The sequence below is a fragment of the Cetorhinus maximus genome, chromosome 5, assembly GCF_964194155.1.
Source record: "Cetorhinus maximus chromosome 5, sCetMax3.hap1.1, whole genome shotgun sequence".
Classification (NCBI taxonomy): domain Eukaryota; kingdom Metazoa; phylum Chordata; class Chondrichthyes; order Lamniformes; family Cetorhinidae; genus Cetorhinus; species Cetorhinus maximus.
Window position 1 is genome coordinate 58,124,971 of NC_135883.1, and position 20,928 is coordinate 58,145,898.

General features: G+C 43.5%; 1 protein-coding gene and 1 long non-coding RNA gene across 4 annotated transcripts in view; one reads left to right on the forward strand and one right to left on the reverse strand.

Moving 5' to 3' along the window:
* The window catches only part of arhgef10 (Rho guanine nucleotide exchange factor (GEF) 10), a 340,903-nt gene that overhangs the window by 111,331 nt on the left and 208,644 nt on the right, over positions 1 to 20,928 (forward strand). For 2 of the 3 annotated variants that reach the window (XM_078541897.1, XM_078541898.1), the window contains exons 3-7: positions 4,755 to 5,036; positions 9,141 to 9,440; positions 10,102 to 10,162; positions 18,488 to 18,567; positions 20,329 to 20,388. In XM_078541897.1, the coding sequence (XP_078398023.1) occupies positions 4,755 to 5,036; positions 9,141 to 9,440; positions 10,102 to 10,162; positions 18,488 to 18,567; positions 20,329 to 20,388 (783 nt within the window). The remainder of the gene's footprint in view (positions 1 to 4,754; positions 5,037 to 9,140; positions 9,441 to 10,101; positions 10,163 to 18,487; positions 18,568 to 20,328; positions 20,389 to 20,928) is intronic. The other variant, XM_078541899.1, reaches the window with a different exon arrangement.
* Positions 17,421 to 20,928, reverse strand: part of LOC144680666 (uncharacterized) — a 475,346-nt gene continuing 471,838 nt past the window's right edge. The window contains exon 3 of the long non-coding RNA XR_013576599.1: positions 17,421 to 17,435. This is a non-coding gene — a long non-coding RNA (uncharacterized LOC144680666). The remainder of the gene's footprint in view (positions 17,436 to 20,928) is intronic.

A 20,928-nucleotide genomic window follows, 5' to 3' on the forward strand; every position in this document is an offset into this window, starting at 1 on the left:
ATCCCTCTCCCACACACCAGCTTTCGGCTTTATTCATTTAATAGTCTGACAGTCTAAAGTCAAACAGCTGTGATTTGGAGCAGAATATAGCTTCAGTAATGAGTTTCTCCATCCTGTTTATCAGCATTAGGGCAGTCACGACAAGGGAAGGGCGAAATATGAAAACAGGTTGTGACAGTATATTGAAGCTTCCAAAGCAAAGTCTTAAAACAGATTGAGAAGATTTGGGAGGGAAAGACACAACCGGTCATATTATACGTTGGAGTGAAACCTCAGTTTTCTGCTTGAGCAGTGAGTCTTCAGAGAGACTGACTGATAACTGGTAGTCATAAACCTTTTCATCACTCTATAGAGCTATAGAGATACAGATAAACCTGGGACAGCCATCCACCTTCACCCCTCAAAGCCAAAGCTCCTGAAAGAAACACATCCGCCATCAAAAACAGGGGAAAAGATGATAAAACCAGGGTAAGGGGAAATGAGCTGTCAGCAGCCTGTGGATGAATGTGACACTGGGGCAGGAAAGGATGGTGTCTCTCTTGTGGTCCACAGCTACTTTCCTTGATTCAGGAGGCTGGGGATTCAGTGTGGGTAGGTCAGCGTGAAGTGGCAGCGGGCTTTGTGGAAAAAATGGCTTTTGTCGAATGGAGAGTTCCTTACCCAGAACCCGTAGCAGCAGAGAAGCCACCCCATCCCTGAGGGAGCTGAAGGATTTAAAAATTACAAATAAAGATTTGAAAAATAAGGGAAACATGTCCCCACATGTGACTCTTGCCACATGAACAGGCACATGTTAAAAATTAGTTTAAAATTTTTTACTGCTTTTATTTTATTCTCTGGAAAACCTCATCACGCCCACGGATGAGGTTTTGCAAAAAATGCAAAAGCCGCCTGGCCTATTCATCCACCCACCAACCATAAGGTTGGACAGGCAGCGAAAAATTCAAATTAATTAATTGATTGGGCTTAATAGCCCTCTGAATTGTTGGTGGGCGCGCTGCTGACACTCGCGCATGCTGGCCGAGTAAAATATCGCGCAAGTGTGCGATTGATGTTGGGACGCTCGCCCGACATCATTGTGCGCTATTTCACGCTCGGGTGTGTCGGGTGCGCGCCCGCACGCCGAGCTGAAAACCCTGCCCTGAGTCTCTTAAGAAGTGTGTTTTTTGGAAGTGCCCTTTTATTAGGGTTTCATTGTAGTTCATTTGATCTGTGAAGGAGCATCCTTTTGGCCAGCAACATTGATCTGGAGTGGGGAATATTGCTGCACTGTGCATCAGAGTCAGGCTGAGCCCTGCTTCCAGATTTGCTGTGCAATTTTAGCATTGGTGCAATATGAACCACTTTGGAACATTGTTGCAGTTGAAGTGTTCTGCAAAGTATGGCCCTGATTAAAGAAGTCGTCTCTGAGCACTCATTCACATAGTTTATGAATTGGGAATTCCTAGCTGTCATCTTTGGGGGAAAATGCTTGCAGCTGCTCCTGCTGCCTTCCAAACACAGGGTGTTGTGCTTTTGATGGTCTCACTTGGACTGGCCTTTACTAGGTAAATTGTTTTTACTGCTTTTACATAATAAAATCCACATGGATATTATGTTGCCACTTGTGGAGATAAACACATTGTGAAGATTTAACTCTTGTTTTAAAGGTACAAGTATTTTACACAAATGTTTGGAATTTTCTTGGCACTAAAACCAGACTTGGCAACAACAAATGCCAGGAGGTGATGTTTGTTTAAATATCTAACGTGGACTTTCTGACTCTTTTTCGAGGAAAAGCTGTCACTGTGTAAGCGCAAGCAATTAATTTATGATACCCACATGTTGCCTCTCTCTGGCAAGCAATTTACCTCTTCCTTCCACAAATTGTGAATAATAAATATCCGTTCTCTATAGAGAACATTTGTAGATGACTTAATTAAAACTGCAATAAATTTTAAGCAGAGATGCCAAGACTTTTGATATAGGCTTAAATCCTCATTTCATGGTCAAAGACTTCTGAATTCAATTGCACATCTTAAATTAAACCAGAAGATGAGCTATAATGTTGCTTGTGACAATCAGAAACCTAGAATGCAATCTCTGATGTTTACCATGGTTCCACTATACCATAAATAAGGTAACTACAAATTTATTGGATTAGTACATGACATGACTGACTCAAGTTTAAAAAAAACTACACATTTTACTTATACTGAAAGATAATAGACCTCAATGATATAATTAATATTTATACTGCTGTTTAACTATCGCTTTACAAAACTTGCTTATGGTACAAGTAACTTGCTTCTTCCCAGTTGTAAACCTCTTATTTTCTGATGTCAAATAACTGGAAAAGTATGTATTCTTTAACTTGAGTTCTCACAGTAGATTTGTAACATCTACTCAAGATTCTTTCTCTTCCTTCCCTCCATAATTTAACATGATTATAAAAGATACTTTTCTTTACCTTATGTCCCATTACTTATGTCATGGACATTTTAAAAGGTGTTTCGCAAAGTCGCCTGTGAAGTGTGTGTGCATGTGTGCTTGTCCATTGTCGGAGTGCCAGAGGTGCCTGTACCAGCTGTGTTCTGGAGCCGGCATCGGGTTTACAGGGAGGAGAGGAAGTTCCTTGCTCCTAGTGCTGCACATGTAGCTCTTTTAGCTGCCCAGTTACTTACAGCAGACCATTAGCCAATGGTTTCTCTGTGGATATGACTTTCTCTTGCTCTTGTCAATGCTTTTTGCAAGTAAGGCAAGATGGCTACTGTTATCATGTGACCTGTACAGCAATATCAAGTAATCTCCCAGATAAGGCATCGATTCGATTCTTCAAACAACCATTCTCCTACCTGTGCTTCTTAGATTTGTCCTGGCCAAGGTACAATTTACATTCTTACAATGATTTTTTAAAATTCATTCATGGGATGTGGGCACCGCTGGCTAGGCCAGCATTTATTGCCCATCCATAATTGTCCTTGTTCAGAGGGAATTTAAGAGCCAACCACATTGCTGTGGGTCTGGAATCACATGTAGGCCAGACCAGGTAAGGTCGCATTTATTGCCTATCCCAAACTGCCTGGAGATGACAGTGAACCTTCATCTTGAACCACTGTGTGATGGTATAGCCATGAAAGTGCTATGGAAGAAATTCTGGAATATGGACCATGTGAAGATAAATACATATTTCAACAGACATGCACACAATCTCCCAGTCAGGAGACTGTGTGCCTTGAAGGGGAGTTTGGAGATGATGGTGTTCCCCAACATTACTGCTCTTGTTCTTGGTGGCAGAGGTTGTAAGGGAGGGAGGTGCTGTTGAGGTTATGGGAATTATTGCTGACATATTCACCTGATTTCTCCTCATTGAGCTTTGTAATTTTTGAATTTTCAAAAGCGCTTAATACAAGAGAAGTACATGCAATCAGTGGAATTTTTCTACAGTTTTTTAAAGTACAGGTAATAATGCATACATGTTTGATTTACCAAACTATGTTTAAGTCTAGCATAACTGCAAAATGCTGTATTTATCAGGAATCCTGTGGTTTGTTTACGCATCTCCTGCCTGAGGCCTTTTTCTGAAACTAGTGCTGTAAACATTTATAACTTTGAATGGGAAAAGTAAAAATAGACCCGCTTAATCTTAGCTATCAGAGCAGCATTTCTCTTTCAGAATAGCTTATTTAGAATACATTTAGAGTATTTTTGAAGGAGTTGTGCATCTCAATCTAGCATTGTGTGGGTATGGTTAGAAGTATTCCTGGCACTGTGTGAACTAGAATCATCCCTAGATTGGCAACACCACCTCATCAAGGTTCCTATTTTTACTTGTGGGTAGACTGCAGCTATGGAAAAGTGGAATTAAGTATTAAAATATTGAACATAACTGCTCAACTCTTTGTTAGTTTGATGTTCCCTAAAGTTGGGGATCAATTTGAAGGGTTCCTGTGACAAAATAGATCAAAAACACCCTGTTGCATGGACACACAATAATCTAAGATTATTCAATGGTCTTTATTGGGACCTTCCAGTGTTGGTAAGAAATTTAAAATGGAACTGGTGGCAAAGCATTGAAGTACCTCATGGTGAAAGAACACCACTCCTTAAAACTATGGCCTACAGGTCAACACTCAGAAATTCATGGGATTAAAGATAATTTTTTAAAACCAAAGGGGTACCATGACCAGCTGTAAGGTTAACTGCACAGCAATTAATATATTTTAATTAATATATGTTGATGTTTAATTGAGGAGATGTGCTAAATTGTAGGTATTAAATGTTCATGTAAGGATGGGTGAAGAAGCAAAAATCAAAAGAGAGCACTAGTAAGCAGTAAAGTCAAAAACTTAGACCAGAGGTAATAAAGTAGGAACAAAAGAGGGCAAGCTGGAGGAACAAGATAGAAGCAAAATCTTTGGAGTTTGAGGTGTTTTGCTGTGGGTTGCTTACGGCAATATGCTTTTGTCATGATCTTCCAAAACTTTATTGATTCAGGAATTATCCCCTTTGTTTGAACAATTACTAATTTCTCTCCACTAGTGAAGACTCTTAAAGCACAACTTGGTAACACTTCATCACTATTCTTGATTTACATAATTGTATTCCATGCCTGGTGGTGTCTGGCTTAATCGCCTTAATGGCCAAAATCAGAACCATATATATGTAATATATATATACACATATAAATATGATATTATGGTCACAGTAGTGTATATTGTTTTAAATGGAAATTAAAACTTTCTCGTAATTGCATTATTTCTATTTTCCTTTAGTGCTGGAAAAGGAACTTCCATATGTCGATGATGATGATCAAGAGGAGGGCAAAGTATTTGATTTTGACAGTGATGAGATACCAGAAGCAGACAGAGAGCCCACCTCTGACCCTGTGCCTGTATTTATAAATGGGACGGAACATTGCACTACACAAAACTTGATACAGGAAAATGCTACTTCAGATGCATCGCCTGAGAACCATGGATATTATGAAATATCAGAAACTAATTTGCCTTCGCGCAGGAATGATTTGGATCAAGACTCTAATGCAGTGGCACAAGGTAATGAGTAATACAAATAAATTAGACTGGTTACAGATCTTAACAATGATTGATCTATTTCAAAATATCATATAATTATATAAAGCTTTAGTTAGACCCATCTGGTGTACTGCACCACACTGCACAAAGATATATTAGCCTTGGAAGTTGTGCAGTGTAGATTCACTAGATTGATACTGGATCTGAAAGGGTTAAATTATGAGGGCAAATTGTAGACACTAGGCTTGTATTCCTTTGAATATAGAATATCAGTTGATGATTTAATTAAACTGCTTAAGGTGATTAAAGATGTTTATAGGGTAGATAGGGAAAATCTATTCTTTCTGGTGGGTGAGCCCAGAACAGTGAGACAGAACCTTAAAATTAGAACTAGGCCATTCAGAGGTGATGTCAAGAAACACTTCTTTACACGGGATGGTGAAAATATTGATTCTCTCTTCCTAAAAGCTCTTGAAGATAGGTCAGTTGAAAATTTCAAAACTAAGATTGATAGATTTTTCTTAAGTAAGGATATTAAGGGATATCAAACCAAGGCAGGTGAAGGGATTTGAGATACAGATTAGCCATGATCTAACTAAATGGTGGAACAGGCAAAAGGGGCTGAGTGGTCCACTGCTGTCTCTACGGCCTGAATTTTTTGGGTCTCGTTTCCTGCCGGCTGAAGTGTTGGCAGGGAACACATCCTCGCCGACCCCCAGTGCCCGCAGCCATTTCACACTCAAATGGATGTCAATGGCTGGAGGCAGGACTTTCGCCCCTTACTGGGGAGGAAGTCCCACCTTAGAGAGCTGCCAACCAATCTGATTGGCCGGCAGCTCTCCAGTCCCTGCAGCGACAGCACTGCAATGGACAGAAGAAGAAATGCAGGAGGACGTCGGAGCCAAAGTCTGGGCACTGGAGGCCCAAGTAGGTTCAAGAGGTCAAAGGGCGGGGAGAGTAGGGAAGGCTTGAGGGGGAGCACGAAAGGGGAGATTGGGGTCTCTGAGGCGGGGAGGGAGATCCGGAGGCTACCGGACCTCAAGGCAGGAGTGCCTAACTTCAGAAGGGGCCTTCTGATGGAGGCCACCCCCCTCACCCTGTCCAAGATGTAACTGTTCTTTTTCGTGCTTCTTCCATGGAAGTTCAATCCTCTTGCCAGCCTAAAAATTGAGGCTGGGTGGAAAATAGCCCTTAAGTGGCCAATAATTGGCCACTTTGTCTGGCCTACATGTGACTTCAGACTTGCAGCTATCTGGTTGATTCTTAACTACCCTGTGAAATGTCCTAGCGGACAGCTTACTACCATCTTCTTGAGGGCAATTAAAGTGGGCATTAAATCGTGCATCTGCCAGCGACTTCTGCATCGCACACTCTCACAAGATTTTTAAAACTAAAAGTATCGCTTCTTCCTCTGTGGTAATGTTTCTCACATTCACCAATGGGAAGGTGCCAGGTTCTTGCCAAGAAAGGGAAGAAAGCATGGGGCCAGATTTTACAGTGCGCCCTATTCCCCATCATGCCCCACCCCCAACTGAAAAGCTGTTTGTGAGCACGCCCACCAAAAAATGGCTGCCCTGCAGCCATATTATGCACGGCAGGACGTTAATTGCTTTAAGGTGACACTACCATCCCTATCCAGGGAGGAAGTCCTGCCTTAGAGAGCTGCGGCCAATCCAATTGACCAGCAGCTCTGTAGTCCTAGAGGCAGCAGGTTTAAGAGGTGGGACCACAGTCAGCCCTGAAAAAACATAGAGAAACATAGAAAATAGAAGCAGGAGTAGGTTATTCGGCTCTCCGCCATTCAATATGATCATGGTTGATCCTCTATCTCAATGTCATACTCCTGCTCTCTCCCCATAACCCTTGACACCTTTAGAGTCCATAAATCTGTTTATTTCCTTCTTAAATATATTCAGTAACTTGGCCTCCACAGCCTTCTGTGGTAGAGAATTCCACAGGTTCACTACCCTCTGAGTGAAGAAGTTTCTCCTCATCTCAATCCTAAATGGCCAACCCTGTATCCTGAGACTTTAACCCCTTGTTCTATACACCCCAGCCATACAACAACTCTGCCATCCCAGGGATCAGTCTGGCAAACCTTCACTGCACTCCCTCTATGGTAATTATATAATTTCTCAGGAAAGGAGACCAAAACAATACTCCAGGTATGGTCTCACCAAGGCCCTGTATAGCTGCAGGAAGACATCCTTACTCCTGTACTCAAGTCCTCGCGCAATGAAGGCCAACATACCATTTGCCTTCATAACTGCTTGCTGCACCTGCATGCTTTCTTTCAATGGCTTGTGTATGAGGCCACCCAGATCCCTTTATACATTAACATTTCCCAATCTATCACCATTTAAATAATACTCTGCCATTCTGTTTTTCCTACCGAAGTGGATAACTTCACACTTAATCACGTCATACTGCATCTGCCATGTATTTGCCCACTCAAGCAACCTGTCTAAATTTCCTTGAAGCCTCTTAACACCCTCCTCATTACTCTCATTCCACCAAGTTTTGTGTCATCAGCAAACTTGGAAATATTATATTTGGTTCTCTCATGCAAGCAGAGGCGAGGTGAGGGAGCCTGGACTACCAGGTAAGTCAGGCGTATCAGTGAGGCCTGGCTGGCAAGCCCCGGTGAGGTGGGTGAGAGGGGGCGGGGTTTGGGTTTGAGAGGTCAGGGCGGAGAGTTAAAGTGGGGGGTGGCAGCTCTGGGCAGAGGGAACACCCCAAAGAGGTCGCCGCCGCCTTGCCTGACACCAGCCTGCACAGTGAAAGCACCTAGGCTACCTGCTTGGCCTGGGTCTTCCCTGCCGTGGGTAAAATAATGGCAGAGATGGAATAACGCCCTTTAGTGGTCACTAATTGGCCACTTAAGGACCTCAATAGGCCCAAGGGGGTGGGGAGTTGGGGCGCAGGCTGTCTGACGCCTCCCCTGTCCACCATAAAATGGGAGACTGGGAATGGGAAGGCCATGCACTGCACTTTACCAGCACCTCTCCCCCACCTCGTGCCTTCAAGTACGTCAGCTGTAAAATTCAGCCCATAGTTGTGATTTTATTCCATGAGCTATCAGTGATTTTAATTATGTTACATGTCTAGTTGAATACGATGTCTTCATCTAAATTAGTAGCTGTATATTTGCAAATACACAATGAACAATTAAAATTCTACATTACTGAAAGTGTTCACATGTTTTGTGGAAAACCAAAAAAGGCGAAAGGAAGCAGAATTCTCAGTTGCTACTGAGCAAGTTTTCCCACCTCCATTATCTGCAGTTAGTTGTGGAAAGTCATAGAGCAAAACAAAGGTGATTGTCTACAAGAAGGAATAGGAAAGCTGCTCAGTCTCTTTGGCTGTTTGTGGATACCAATGACAGACAGATGCCTTGAGAACAGAGCTGGGATCCTCCTCGCAGCAGAGGATTTCTGCATGCCCTACAAACATTGCCGCAACCTCAATCCAGGAAATGGATCGCAGATGTATGGTGGAATTCCCGCCATTGAGTAGCTGCAAAATTCCGGTGGTACTGCAGTGGGACAGTAGCTGGAGCACCGGAAGATGCAGCTGGTCTGTTAAAAGAGCAGAACAGCCACCAAGTTCAGCAGCCCAGTAGGCCCATGAAGCAGAAGTAATTGAGGGATGGGATGGAATAGGGCAAGTGGAGACCACTACAAGGCTCCCCCACCCTCCATGGAGACCTCTCTGGGGCCCAGCACCCACCTTCTACATGTTGGCTATAATGCCAACGAATTGTTGGGCAATTGGACAGGGTCCCAGGCTGCCCTCCTGGCATTTGCATGCAGTTGGCAAGGATGGAGTGGCCAGTGACAGTGCTGCTGCATGGTAACGACACTGAGGCGGCGGTTGCCCTCGCTGCTCAGATATTTTCTCATTCTGCCCCACTATTCCACTTGATTTTGTGTGATTGTGAAGGAGAATCCAGCCCAGGATTCTCCTCCATGATCACGCCCAAAATCAATTGCTCTCAATCGGATTGCAAAGATATTTAGTTTTAATTTAAAAAAGAAGTTAGTAGAAAATAACTTCGAAAAAACTTGATCTGGGTTAATAGATAATATGAATACATTTGTTTTAAAAAAGTGATTGTCTTTGCAGAAAATGATACTGCTGCCAGTTTGCTACATTCAGCCACACAAGCCATAGCTGAAACACCACTTGCAAAAGTGAATCCATATTCAGTTGTAGATATCACACCACTCCAGGAGGGTGATCAAGTCGAACTACCAGGAGCAGAACAAAGCCACCAGGACAATAAGGCAACGGGTCATACGCTCCCTCCTGGATATTGTGTGCCAGTTCCCTGCGGATACGCTGTACCATCCAATGTACCATTGCTGGTTCCGACATATTCAGCACCTGTTACTTTAATAAGAAATGTTTCTGTCGATGAGGAAGGTGAGGTAAAAACAGAAAATGGTGATAAGATTTGTCAACTGTAATTTATTACTTTTCTGTGTATGGTTTTATTTACAAGGACTAAGGCATTTTAGAAGAGGAGCAGCATTCTCAACTAATCTATCTGATTTTTTTTTCACCTCGACCAACTAGCTCACCATATCCCTTAACCTCTTGTCTCTGTAATTATCTTCAGAACCCATATACAAAGATGTATAAAATTAAACTGGGACAGCTTAAAATGTTTGCAAACCAGTAGCTGGGCATTCAGATGAAATGAGATTGTGAGAGTTAAGTTGAAGAGGTCGAAAACAGTCATCTGACTCAAAACCTTCAGAGCAACTTACATAATCATTGTATGGCTTTGGAGCTTCTTCAGATTATTTTAATATGATCCAACAAACATGTTTCTGATTTCAGTACAAATTCTGCAAGATTTGTGTGGGGGTAGGGTAAGGAAGGGGAAGAGGGAGGGAGAAAATGTGAGAAAACGCTTCTTTGAAAAGATGCAAACTTGCTAAAAGTAGAAATCATATTAATCCTGAGCCCAGTTAATTTGACTCTATCAAGTATGTTCAGTAGTGTTCAACACTCGTGGCTTTAAAGGTACTAGGTTGAAGAGAAGTTTTTAATAATGTTATTATTTCCTGTATGTTCACAGCGCCATTTAAAAGTGAAGATTTTGATGCCAGTCTTACTCAGTCAAACAGTCAGCCAGTTGGGTAAGTTTGTGTCCATTGTATATTGCTGAAAAAAGACACATGTCAAAGCTTTTCGTCTTGAACTCTTCAGGACGCTTTGCAAGAATACCAATATAGGGGGAAAGACAACAATTAAACTGTATGAGGAGAGAGTGCTGTTTGGTGGCATGTGGACTCTGATTGGTAGAGACGTTGCCATGGAGAATGCTCCAGTGATGGTGACTGATAGTTACCTGTTAAGCATTGTTTGAAATTTAAACCAGGCAGCTTGACCCTGATTGGTGAAGGCATCGCCCTGAGGAATGAGTCAGCGAATGGCTGTCACTTATTTTGTTGAGCTGAAACAGACCCAATGTGTGAACATGTTCTTTCTGTCTGCAAAGAACAGGGCCCCGTGTATTAATATATGTAGCTTCCAGTACACTCAAATGTACCACACCGCGAGCCCAGCCGACAATCTTAAATTGGTTGTCAGCGCAATTCTTAGCATACTGAGGATTATTTAGCAAATGTTGTGCAATCGTGGAATCACATCTAATGTTGGACACTGATTTGAGTATTGCAAGTATGGGCTGGTTTGGTACGGTCTGTACATTGCCCATTGCGAACAGTGGCTGGGACATGCTGTTTGATATGATCCGCCAGTCTTTGGGACATACGGCCTACATACACACTGACACTGAAATGCATATACCACATTACTCATTTGTCAGATGGGCAGTACATCTTTTTGGCTTGACAACAGCATCCTTTTAGTGGCAAATAACACTTGGGTTGCTATTGCGTAGTAGCAATGTGAAACAGCTAGCTTTATCTGTTGCTCAAATTTTTGAGATACCTTGCTCTTCCAGGTGAATCTGAGGTAGACTGGGCATTTTTTAGGGCCGAAAGTGATGGCCTTAGGCCCGTTCATGTGTTTGCGAGATATACAGCGCAAAATAATCTGATCAGGGCAGCCATTATCCTGCAGGATGCCTTTGTGCCCTATTTCAGTATCTAGTTTGCATGGTGAGCAAATGGCTCAGGCCCTATTTAGTGTTGCCGATAAGACCAATCTTATAGCGTATGGAACTGTAAGAAACCCAACGGGGCCCTGTTCTTTGCAGACAGAAAAAACATGTACACAGATTGTGCCTGAACAAGTGACAGCCATTCGCTGACTCATTCCTCAGGGCAATACCTTGATCAACCAGGGTCAAGCTGCTTGGTTTAAATTTTAAACAATGCTTGGCAGTTAACTATCAGTCACCATCAGTCGTGCATTCTCCATGGCAATGCCTCTACCAATCAGAGTCCACTTTCCAACCAATCAGCACTCTCTTCACATATAGTTTAATTATTGTCTTCCCCCATATTGGTATTTTTGCAAAGTGTCCTGATGGGTACAAGGCAAAAAGCTTTGACATGCCTCTTTCTTCAGCAATATTCAAGTTCTGTACTACCAAACAACCATTATATATTAATGATTTAAATAATTTAGAATTGGTGCATTTTCACAAGGGAAAATTTTCTTTGTTTAAACTCTTCATTGTCCTGCTGTCCTGCTCCAAAATTGTTCAGACTATGTTCCTTGTGCTATCCTACTAACTTGTAGGTATGTGACCCTACAAGACTGCAGAATCTAACTGCTAATTAAACACTAGCTTGCTTTCTTTCAAAGGTTAATCACTATTCGAGCTGGAGATTGGAACCATTGCTTTGTTTGTGGAAAGGTTAATAAAGAATATTCTGGTTCCAGTGCGCTGTGTTCCTGCACAGATTTGTTTCCCTAATCCAGTACCTCAATATTAAAATTCTCATCTTTGTTTTCAAATTGCTGCATGGTCTAGTCCCTCCCGATCTTTGCTACCTCTTCAGCCCTACCCCCTCCGGGTTATCTGCACCCTTCTAATTCTAATCTCTTGCGATCCTCAATGTGTCATCACTCGGCTGCTGGCTGATGTGCCTTCAGTTGCTGAGGCCTTAAGGTCTTCCTTAAACCTCTCCACCTCTCGACATCTCTTTCTACTTAGAACCTAATTCTTTGACCAAGCTTCTGATCGTCTGCCCCAATATCTCTGTATGTAGCTTAGTGTCAAATTTTGTTTGATAACAATTCGGTGACGTGTCTTGGGACATTTTACTTCATTAAAATTACTATATAAATGCAAGTTGTTGTTATAGGTTGTAAACAATTTCTTGGTTTCTTAATTTTTCGCCAAGTGTGATGCATGTTTGCATTAGACAGGGTGTGACACCTGAAATGTGATGCACAAAGATTTTTTAATAGTATATAGCTGTGTACACAGTTGTCAATAGTTATAGGCCGTGGCCCATAACTTCTGATCTCCGGGGCATCATACCTGTGAGGTACCTCAGTCCCCATGTAAGGATTGCACGGCAATTGCCCAAGAAGTTCAAACTTCCATTGGGCAATTGCCCTGTAATGGGAACCATCCGATATTTCAGTTTAAATCACAATCTTTGGGTGGTTCCAACTGTCTTACAGGAATAGTTACCCAGGAAAAGTTAGAATTAAAACCACTTCTATCTCCTGGGTAACTATAGCACTGACCCTTCACCAACTTTAACTACCCCTACCACCCCCCCCAATGGACCCCACAACTACAACCTACCCCCACCCCTCCCCTGGACCCCCTGACTACCATCCTGACTGCCCAACTATCCCCGCCAGACTGTCCACTGGACCTCCCAACCCCCTGACTACCCTCCCAACTACCCTTCACCCCCTTGTAACTCGACCCACCTCCAAAGGTTTTCCACCCCCCCCTCAGCTAGTACCATAAAAGTGTGTGTGTGTCTTCACTTCCCTTGACTCTACTGCCCTCAACAGAGAGGATTCCTGAACAGCTGCAATGCACTATTCCCACCTGGCCAGAGTCGGAAGGTCGGGTAAGAAAGGTGCAACTGCATTTCAGTGTAAGTAAATTGGAGCAGAGTGGCAATCCAATGGTGATTGCCACTCCACAGAAGTTCTGCTCCTATAAGTTGTCCACTCATGACATTCCTCTGCCATAAATAGTTGGGAATGAATTTTCTCAGGTGTAAATAGATTCCTCATGAAGTTATGGCAGTAACCTGTATCTGCTTCTTTCCCACTCTCTAATTCAGTCTCTCTCCTTATTTCTTTCTTTTTGTCTTACCAATCCACCTAAATGGATGATTTGCTGCATGTCTGTCATCTCTCATAGGTGAAAGGATGTCAACAACTTTCTTTTTCATTAATTTTTTGCTTCCCTTTATCTCTAAGACAAATGTGTCAGTATGTTTCTTTGCTGATGTGCTGAATTTTCATCTTGGGTGACTGGACCAGCTCCTGGCTGTGCCAGTCTTGCTCTCCGTTAAAATTTCCCCCATACTTTGCATTGCTGCGTATTCTATGAATCCAGTAATGTTACAAATGGAAGACTAGAAATTGGATTTATTTCCACTGTGCTTTTGGAACACATTAGAGGTTAGAAATAGTTATGCGCAGTAACAACAAAAACATGATCAGAAATGTTGGATAGTTGTGCTTTACTGATTTAATGTTAACTAGTTTTGCATTTTTTCTTTATTTGTTCATGGATGAGAGCGTCACTGGCTAGGCCAGCATTTGTTGCCCTTGAGAAGGTGGTGAGCTGAGATGCCGCCTTGACCCACCGTAGTCCATGTGGTGTAGGTACACCCACAGTGCTATTAGGGAGGGAGTTCCAGGATTTTGACACAGTGACAGTGAAGGAACAGTGATATATCTCCAAGCCAGGATGGTGAGTGGCTTGGAGGGGAACTTCCATATGGTGGTGTTCCCGTCTGTCTGCTGCCCTCGTCCTTCTAGATGGTAGTGATCGTGGGTTTGAAAGGTGCTGTTGAAGGAAGCATGGTGAATTCCTGCAGTGCATCTTGTAGATGGTACACACTGCTGCCACTGTGCATTGGTGATGGAGGGAATGAATGTTTGTGGAAGGAATGCCAATCAAGCAGGCTGCTTTGTCCTGGATAGTGTCAAGCTTCTTGAGATAAAAACAAAAAACTGTGGATGCTGGAATTCCAAAACAAAAACAGAAGTACCTGGAAAAACTCAGCAGGTCTGGCAGCATCGGCGGAGAAGAACAAAGTTGATGTTTCGAGTCCTTCAACAGAACTAAGTAGAAATAGGAAAGGGGTGAAATGTAAGCTGCTTTCCGGGGGGGGGGGGGGGGGTGGGGGGTGGGGGGGGGTTTGTTGGGAAAAGCAAGCAGTGATAGGAGCAGATAACCAAAAGATGTCACAGACAAACGAACAGAGAGGTGTTGAAGGTGGTGATATTATCTAAAAGAATGTGCTAATTAAGATTGGAGAGCATGACGAGCAAGGTAGCTCTAGTGGGGGTGGGGTGAAATAAACCATGGGTGGAATACATTTAAAAATAACGGAAATAGGTGAGAAAAGAAAAATCTATATAAATTATTGGAAAAAAAACAAAAGGGAGGGGGAAGAAACGGAAAGGGGGTGGGAATGGAGGAGGGAGTTCAGGATCTAAAGTTGTTGAACTCAATATTCAGTCCGGCAGGCTGTAAAGTGCCTAGTCGGAAGATGAGATGCTGTTCCTCCAGTTTGCGTTGAGCTTCACTGGAACAATCAACAAGCCAAGGACAGACATGTGGGCAAGAGAGCAGGGTGGTGTGTTAAAATGGCAAGCGACAGGGAGGTCTGGGTCATTCTTGCGGACAGACCGAAGGTGTTCTGCAAAGCAGTCGCCCAGTCTGCGTTTGGTCTCTCCAATGTAGAGGAAGCCACATTGGGAGCAACGAATGCAGTAGACTAAGTTGGGGGAAATGCAAGTGAAATGCTGCTTCACTTGAAATGAGTGTTTGGGCCCTTGGACGGTGAGGAGAGAGGAAGTGAAGGGGCAGGTGTTGCATATTTTGCGTTTGCATGGGGAGGTGCCGTAGGTGGGGGTTGAGGAGTAGGGGGTGATGGAGGAGTGGACCAGGGTGTCAGGGAGGGAACGATCCCTACGGAATGCCGCCCGGGGGGGGTGAAGGGAAGATGTGTTTGGTGGTGGCATCATGCTGGAGTTGGCGGAAATGGCGGAGGATGATCCTTTGAATGCGGAGGCTGGTGGGGTGATAAGTGAGGACAAGGGGGACCCTATCATGTTTCTGGGAGGGAGGAGAAGGCGTGAGGGCGGATGCGCGAGAGATGGGCCGGACATGGTTGAGGGCCCTGTCAACTACCGTGGGTAGAAAACCTCGGTTAAGGAAGAAGGAGGACATGTCAGAGGAACTGTTTTTGAAGGTAGCATCATCAGAACAGATGCGACGGAGGCGAAGGAACTGAGAGAATGGGATGGAGTCCTTACAGGAAGTGGGGTGTGAGGAGCTGTAGTCGAGGTAGCTGTGGGAGTCGGTAGGCATGTAATGGATATTGGTGGACAGTCTATCACCAGAAATTGAGACAGAGAGGTCAAGGAAGGGAAGGGAAGTGTCAGAGATGGACCATGTGAAAATGATGGAGGGGTGGAGATTGGAAGCAAAATTAATAAATTTTTCCAGGTCCCGACGAGAGCATGAAGTAGCACCGAAGTAATCATCGATGTACCGGAGAAAGAGTTGTGGGAGGGGGCCGGAGTAGGACTGGAACAAGGAATGTTCCACATACCCCATAAAGAGACAGGCATAGCTGGGGCCCATACGGGTACCCATAGCCACACCTTTTATTCGGAGGAAGTGAGAGGAGTTAAAGGAGAAATTGTTCAGTCTGAGAAAAAGTTCAGCCAGACGGAGGAGAGTAGTGGTGGATGGGGATTGTTCGGGCCTCTGTTCGAGGAAGAAGCTGAGAGCCCTCAGACCATCCTGGTGGGGGATGGAGGTGTAGAGGGATTGGACGTCCATGGTGAAGAGTAGGCGGTTGGGGCCAGGGAACTGGAAATTGTTGATGTGACGTAAGGTGTCAGAGGAATCACGGATGTAGGTGGGAAGGGACTGGACAAGGGGAGAGAGAATGGAGTCAAGATAGCGAGAAATGAGTTCCTGGGGGCAGGAACAGGCTGACACAATCGGTCTGCCGGGACAGTCCTGTTTGTGGATTTTGGGTAGGAGGTAGAAGTGGGCCGTCCGAGGTTGGGCAACTATCAGGTTGGAAGCCGTGGGAGGAAGATGTCCAGAGGAGATGAGGTCAGTGACAGTCCTGGAAACAATGGCTTGCTGTTCAGTGGTGGGAGTCATGGTCCAGGGAGAGGTAGGAGGAAGTGTCTGCGAGTTGACGCTCAGGCTCCGCGAGGTAGAGGTCAGTGCGCCAGACAACAACAGCACCACCCTTGTCAGCGGGTTTGATGACAATGTTAGGGTTGGACCTGAGAGAACAGAGTGCAGTAAGTTCAGAGAGAGACAGGTTAGAATGGGTGAGAGGAGCAGAGAAATTGAGATGACTAATGTCACGCCGACAGTTCTCAATGAAAAGATCAAGAGAAGGTAAGAATCCAGGTCATTGCCCGGCACTTATATGGTGCGAATGTTATTTGCCACTTGTCAGCCCAAGCCTGGATATTGTCCAGGTCTTGCTGCATTTGCACGTTGACTGCTTCAGTATGTGAGAAGTCGCAAATGGTGCTGAACATTGTGTAACCCTCAGCGAACATTCCCACTTCTGACCTTATGACAGAAGGACGGTCATTGATGAAGTAGCTGAAGATGGTTGGGCCTAGGACACTAGATTATGTACATTGATGTCCTGGAGCTGAGATGACTGACCAACAACAATCACAATAATCTTCCTTTATGCTATGTATGACTCCAACCAACAGAGAGTTTCCCCCCCGATTTCCATTGACCCCAGTTTTGCTGGGGCTCCTTGATGTCACACTTGGTCAAATCCTGCCTTGATGTCAAGGCCAGTCACTTCACCTCATCTTGGGAGTTCAGCTCTTTTGTCCACGTTTGAACCAAGGTCAGGAGCTGAGTGGTCCTGGTGGAACCCAAACTATGTGTCAGTGACTAGGCTATTGCTAAGCAATTGCTGCTTTATAGCATTGTTGATGACCCCGTCCATCACTTTACTGATGATCAAGAATGGGCTGATGGGGCGGTAATTGGCAGGGCTGGATTTGTCCTGCTTTTTGCGTACAGGACGTACCTGGGCAATTCTCAATTTTGCAGGGTAGATGCCAGTGTTGTAGCTGTGCCGGAACAGCTTGGCTAGGGGTGCGGCATGTTCTGGAGCACAAGCCTTCAGTACTATTGCCGGAATATTGTCAGGGCCCATAGCCTTTGCAGTATCCAGTGCCTTTGGCCGTTTCTTGATATCATGTGGAGTGAATTGAATTGGCTGAAGACTAGCATCTGTGGTGCTGGGGACCTCCGGAGGAGGCTGAGATGGATCATCCACTCAGCACTTATGGCTGAAGATTGTAGCAAATGCTTCAGCCTTATTTTTTGCACTGATATGCTGGGCTCCTCTATCATTGAGGATCGGGATATTTGTGGAGCTTCCTCATCCAGCAAGTTATTTAATTGTCCACCACCATTCACGACTGGATGTGGTAGGACTGCAGAGCTTGGATCTGATCCGTTGGTTGTGGAATCGCTTAGCTCTGTCTATCGCTTGCCTCTTATGCTGTTAAGCATGCAAGTAGTCTTGAGTTGTAGCTTCCACCAGGTTGACACCTCATTTTTAGGTATGCCTGGTGCTGCTCCTAGCATGCCATCCTGCACGCTTCATTGAATCAGGGTTGATCCCCTGGCTTGATGGTAATGGTAGAGTGGGGGATATGCTGGGCCATGAGGTTACAGATTTTGCTCGAGTACAGTTCTGCTGCTGATGGCCCACAGCGCCTCATGGATGCCCAGAGTTGGCCAGATCTGTTTCCCATTTATGGTGGGAGTGCCACACAACATGATGGAGGGTATCCTCAATGTGAAGATGGGACTTCGCCTCCACAATGACTGTCGCCTCCACAATGACTGTGCGACTATCAAGTATGTTTTTCCCTCTTGTTGGCTCCTTCACCACCTGCCGCAGACCCAAGCTAGCAGCTATGTCATTTAGGACTCGGCAGCCCGGTCAGTAGTGGTTCTACTGAGCCACTCTTATGATGGACATTGAAGTCCCCCACCCAGAGTACATTCTGCACCCTTGCCACACTCAGTGATTCCTCCAAGTGGCGTTGAACATGGAGGAATTGTCTTTACAATATAAACCGCATTATTTTGGAAAAGTGAATATTGCAAGCATTTGAAAGTGCCTGTAACATTTGGATGCTCTTCAATCTCAAGAAAAATTAAGATTTATAATTGCGATGGTTACCTGTCTTGTTTGAGTTTGTACTAATGTATTCACAAAAAGTGCACTGTATGTTACAAATTATTTTATTCCATTTTATTTCAGTGAAGATTACCTTGCTTTGGACACAGAAGATACCTTTACCAAATGGGCTTCAGACCCAGCAAATACGGCATGGCTAGAGGGTCTGTATCAATAGCATAAAGAGTGCGTTACTGATTAGAACACCTTAAATCTTCAACTTAGAATATGTCCCTTGTATATAAGTGCATCTCCCACTTTGGACTGTGCATTATAGCTAAAATATCTAATATGCTCCCTCCAACACACACTTGACTTTAGAAGCGTTAGGATAAAGTATTTGGCCGTGTGTTATCACGACCGATGGTGCAACAGAGAGAAGTTAATGATTGTTGAGGACGCTGAGATGCAGCAGTAGAGACAATGGGCATGAATTCTAATTAAATGAAGCTAATGTGCTAATTAGTGAGGTTCCAAAAGAAGAATGTGGAGAACGTTCAACAAAAAAACATAGACCAGTCCAGCATTGAATAGAAGTGTCAATCCTAGGAATAATTATGGTAAACATTGACCAATCTCAGACTTAAAGCTGTATCTCCAGCTAAAAAATGTGGACATCTCCTTTGTTGTTTGGAGGCTGGTGGAGTGATGAATCCTGTAGTAGCATATCTATTTCCATAATTCACAGAAAATTGCCACTGCCTCCAGCTTTGCTATGGACAAAGACAATGGCGTTGACAGTTACCATATAGACACAGAACAAGCATGAGGACACTGCCTTACACACTGTTTTTCATCAATGAGATCTTAGTCTTCTCTATGCCATTTGTAATTATTTTAAAACTGATTTTTATGTATGCCCCTCTTTTCCTAAGACATTGGCCTGTTTAAGGTTTATTTATCATCCTTCAATCACTGAGGTTTCATTTGGTTCATTTTCTTTTTTGTATTTAGAATCATACAGCACAGAAGGTTGTCATTTGGCCCATCATGTCTGTGCTGATTCTTTGAAAGAGCTATCCCAATAGTCGTCCTCTCCTCTTTCCCCTGCTATCCACGTTTTTCCTTTTCACTTCCCTGTCGAAAGTTACTATTGAATCTCCTTCAACCATTCTTTCAGGCAGGGCATTCCAGATGATATCAATTTTTTGAGGTAAAAATAAGACTGTTTTCTCCATAGTAATATTTTAAAATGATGTATTCCAGTTATCTTCTGTATTGTAATAATTATTATTCACTGCTATAAGCCTCGTCCACCTTCCCCAAGAGTTCATGTTTTTAAATTTCTTTCAAATTGGTATTTGCATTGTTAGCCCTTGTTCAGTCTCTCAAAGTTTAAGTATGTTGCAGTAAACATTATCCAGATCTCCACCCACATAAACACCATCTCTTATACTTTCTACTGAACCTTAAATACTAGGATCAGATTAGACAATAAGAATAATGGTGAGGCTATCAGTGCTTGCTGTCATTAAAGTGTAAATTGGACCTAATTCCATAAACCCACGCAGTTATTTGTAAAAATCAGGAAGTTGATGTCTGAGTTTCTCTGCTCCTCAAAGAAGCCTCACTATGAGTGTCTCGCTGATTTAGTATTTAATTGCATGGGGCAGCATGAAGCAGCACCATTTACCCCCTAAATACCCACTAAACATGCCAGAAAAATGTTAGGACTTGTACATTCCAGCGTAAGTAAATTTTCAACAGCCTGGTAAGTCTTAATTATTGCCAAAGAACCACTCTGGCAATGAAAAGTAATTTTTACAAGTGCAGAATCTCATTCCTACAGATTTTAATTATTCTAGATTTTTTAAAAATTAGCTTTCGTTCTGTCTCTTTTATCCCCCTCTTTCTCAAGCCCATCTTTCTTTCTATCTCTTTAAAATTATATACTAACTATCTGAATAACTTGTCATGCCTCACAGGTCAGGATGAAGTGATTTATGATGATGTGCCAAGAGAAAATTCTGATGCATCAGTAACAGGTAATGTGGATTTATTTTTTTCTGTGATGAATATTTTGTCTTTGAATGTCCCAATCCACATGTAATGTAAGATATTGAAGAGTATTCTTCTCACGGTAACACTGGCCAGGATTTTCCCATCGGCGATTTGGAGGCGGGGCCCGCTTGCCGACAGGAAAATTACCCGAGGGACCCCCGACGTCATTCTGGCCCCTTTAAATTTTCAGGAAGGCGGGCGGACAGCGAAATCAGCTGTTCTCCCACCGACCTGTCAATGGCCAATTAAGGCCATTGACAGGCTAATTAAGATTTTTAAAAACCCTGCCTGTCCAACCTTAAGGCTGGCGGGCAGGCCAGGAGCCCCAGCGGGCTCTTGATAATACATGAAACCTCAAACACTGGCGGGATGGGGTTTCATGTCCGTTTTTAAAAAGTTTCATAAAGTTTGTGTTTCTTATTAATGTGTCCCATTTTGTGTGACATTGTCACATGAGGGGGACATGTTAATAATTTTAATATTTTTCTATTTTTGGAGTTTTTTACCTGCCAGTAATCTCCCTG